Consider the following 2,289-nt stretch of genomic DNA (forward strand, 5'->3'; position numbering starts at 1 on the left):
TTTGATTTATTTTATGTATTTTGGCATGTGGCTGGAGTGCAGGTATGGTTACTACTCACTAGAAGTCTAGAACTAATACAAGTTGTATACATCCAGGGATTTATTGCAACTCCTCATATGCTGATATATAGGTTTTGAGAGGTGTAGAAGACAGAGCTTTGATAAGTGTTATGCATTAACCAGATGCTTATGTTTTGTAAGGAAGGCCAGAATTTTCAATGTCAGTTTTTTCTGCTACCTTGTTTACAGCATGGGTGATCATCTTAGCTTCTTTATGATGTTGGGATGATGGTTATTTTAGAGGGTGTGCCTTGATCCTGGCATACGGTTGTTACATTGTGAATTAGAGGTCATGGGTTCAAATCCTAAAAGTAGCCTCTCCGACTTGTGAGGGTTGGGTCACGTATATCTACATTGGATCCCCCCTCCCCACCCCACACAAAACGGCCATGCAAACCAAAAAAAATTCAAAGTGTTTTTAAGCAATTGATAGGGAATCACGATTTTCAGGTTTGAAAAGAATAGACAATCCTATTTGTGCAATTGTAGCTTAGTTTGTTTGACACATGCTTGTTATCGCATATTGGTATTTAGTGATCTTTGTTATGCACTATTGTGAATTCTTACTTTGATAATTCTCCATATATCTAAAGTAGAATGCACCTTGAATATGCATGAGGTACTTGGTTGTCTTATTCTCTTTTTTCTTTGTGTTTCTTAAGGAACCAGCAGGTTAGCTTTTTCGGGTAAGAAAGGAATAAGTAGATGTGCCTATATGTACATATTTGCTTACCTTATATCTGAAATGCGTGTTTTGATATCATATTTGTATTTGCTAATTGTAGTTGTGCCCACTTGTGATTCCTTACTTTGATATTTCTCAACATGTCTAAAGCAGACTGCACTGTGAATATGCAATGCATCCTTTTGCTTGATATTTAAAATCAGCTTGTTGCATGCTAGCTCTGCTTACTAGTTTTGAGGTGTGCATGCTCTGAATCCATCTATCTGTTGCCTCCTGGACTTTCAGATGGAGTTTTTATTTTGTTTTACCCATTTCATCTTTTAGATGCTCTTGGTTTGGTTGCCTACAAGGTTAAGTGTTTGCATCAATGCATCTGTAGCCTGCAGGTTCTTCATCGGCGACGGATCTGGAGGAGATTTACTTTGAGTTTAGAAAACAGTGTTTTGTATTTTCAAATGAGAAGGGAACATTTTGCAAACTTTCTTATCCTACAAAGGAAACATTTGGACATTATCTCAAGTGTAGTGGGCATGGCTCTGAAGCTAAAATCCTTGCTGCTACAGAGAAATGGGGGCGGAATGTGTGAGTTTCCTTTTACTCTGTCCTTTATTATAAATTGGCAAGTATGCTTTTTGTCCCTAACGTTTGTAATTTTTTTCAAAAGTACTCCTAATGTTTAATTTCATTTAATTTTGTTCCTAACTTTTTTGATTCATTGATTTCATTCAATTTTGTCCCTAATGTTTTTGATTTGTTTCAAAACTACCCCTATACATTTTCAATTTTGTTCCTAATATTTTAGATGGATTTAACGTCCATGGGTAATTTTGATGCAAATAAAAAACATTAGTGTCAAAATTGAGTGCAATTAAACGTTAGGGGTATTTTTGAAGAAAATCACAAACATTAGGGACAAAAAACATACTTTACCCTTGTAAATTTCATTTGCATCTACTGCCCCGCATAACAATTTTTGGTGCTGAACTTAACTACAATTGATGCAATGGCCTACTTTTGACAATCTTGATTACTTTTTACTTTTTAATCCGTGCTCTAATCATTGTGTTCATTAGTATTGCCCTCTATAATGTCTGCATATCGATATTGCAGATTTGATTATCCTCAGCCAACCTTTCAGAAATTGATGAAAGAGCATTGCATGGAGCCTTTTTTTGTTTTTCAGGTATTCGTTCTGTATTGCTTTATTTCTTCATTTCTCTTATATGTCTATATTTTCCTTGCTAACTCTTAACTAGTTTCTGCTTCTATCTTGATCAGGTTTTCTGTGTGGGTCTCTGGTGTTTGGATGAATATTGGTATTACAGTTTGTTCACTCTATTTATGCTGTTCATGTTTGAATCAACCATGGCAAAGAGTCGGTTGAAGACTCTTACTGAGTTAAGGCGTGTTAGAGTGGATAGTCAGATCCTTATGGTCCATCGTGGTGGCAAGTATGTTGTCTCATTTTGTAAACTCAATATTTAGTTTCAATGGAGTAAATTTTATTTTTCCTTACATATTGTGTGGATTATAGGTGGGTTAAA

The 2,289-nt window shown here is 35.4% G+C and overlaps 1 protein-coding gene across 1 annotated transcript in view; it reads left to right on the top strand.

Annotated features, from left to right (window-relative positions):
* The window catches only part of LOC107612840 (probable manganese-transporting ATPase PDR2), a gene marked incomplete in the record, with an annotated part of 11,803 nt that overhangs the window by 1,256 nt on the left and 8,258 nt on the right, over positions 1-2,289 (top strand). The window contains 3 exon segments of the mRNA XM_021110156.1: positions 1,125-1,327; positions 1,856-1,928; positions 2,024-2,196. Of these exon segments, the coding sequence (XP_020965815.1) occupies positions 1,125-1,327; positions 1,856-1,928; positions 2,024-2,196 (449 nt within the window).

Source organism: Arachis ipaensis, chromosome B08, assembly GCF_000816755.2.
Source record: "Arachis ipaensis cultivar K30076 chromosome B08, Araip1.1, whole genome shotgun sequence".
NCBI lineage: Eukaryota > Viridiplantae > Streptophyta > Magnoliopsida > Fabales > Fabaceae > Arachis > Arachis ipaensis.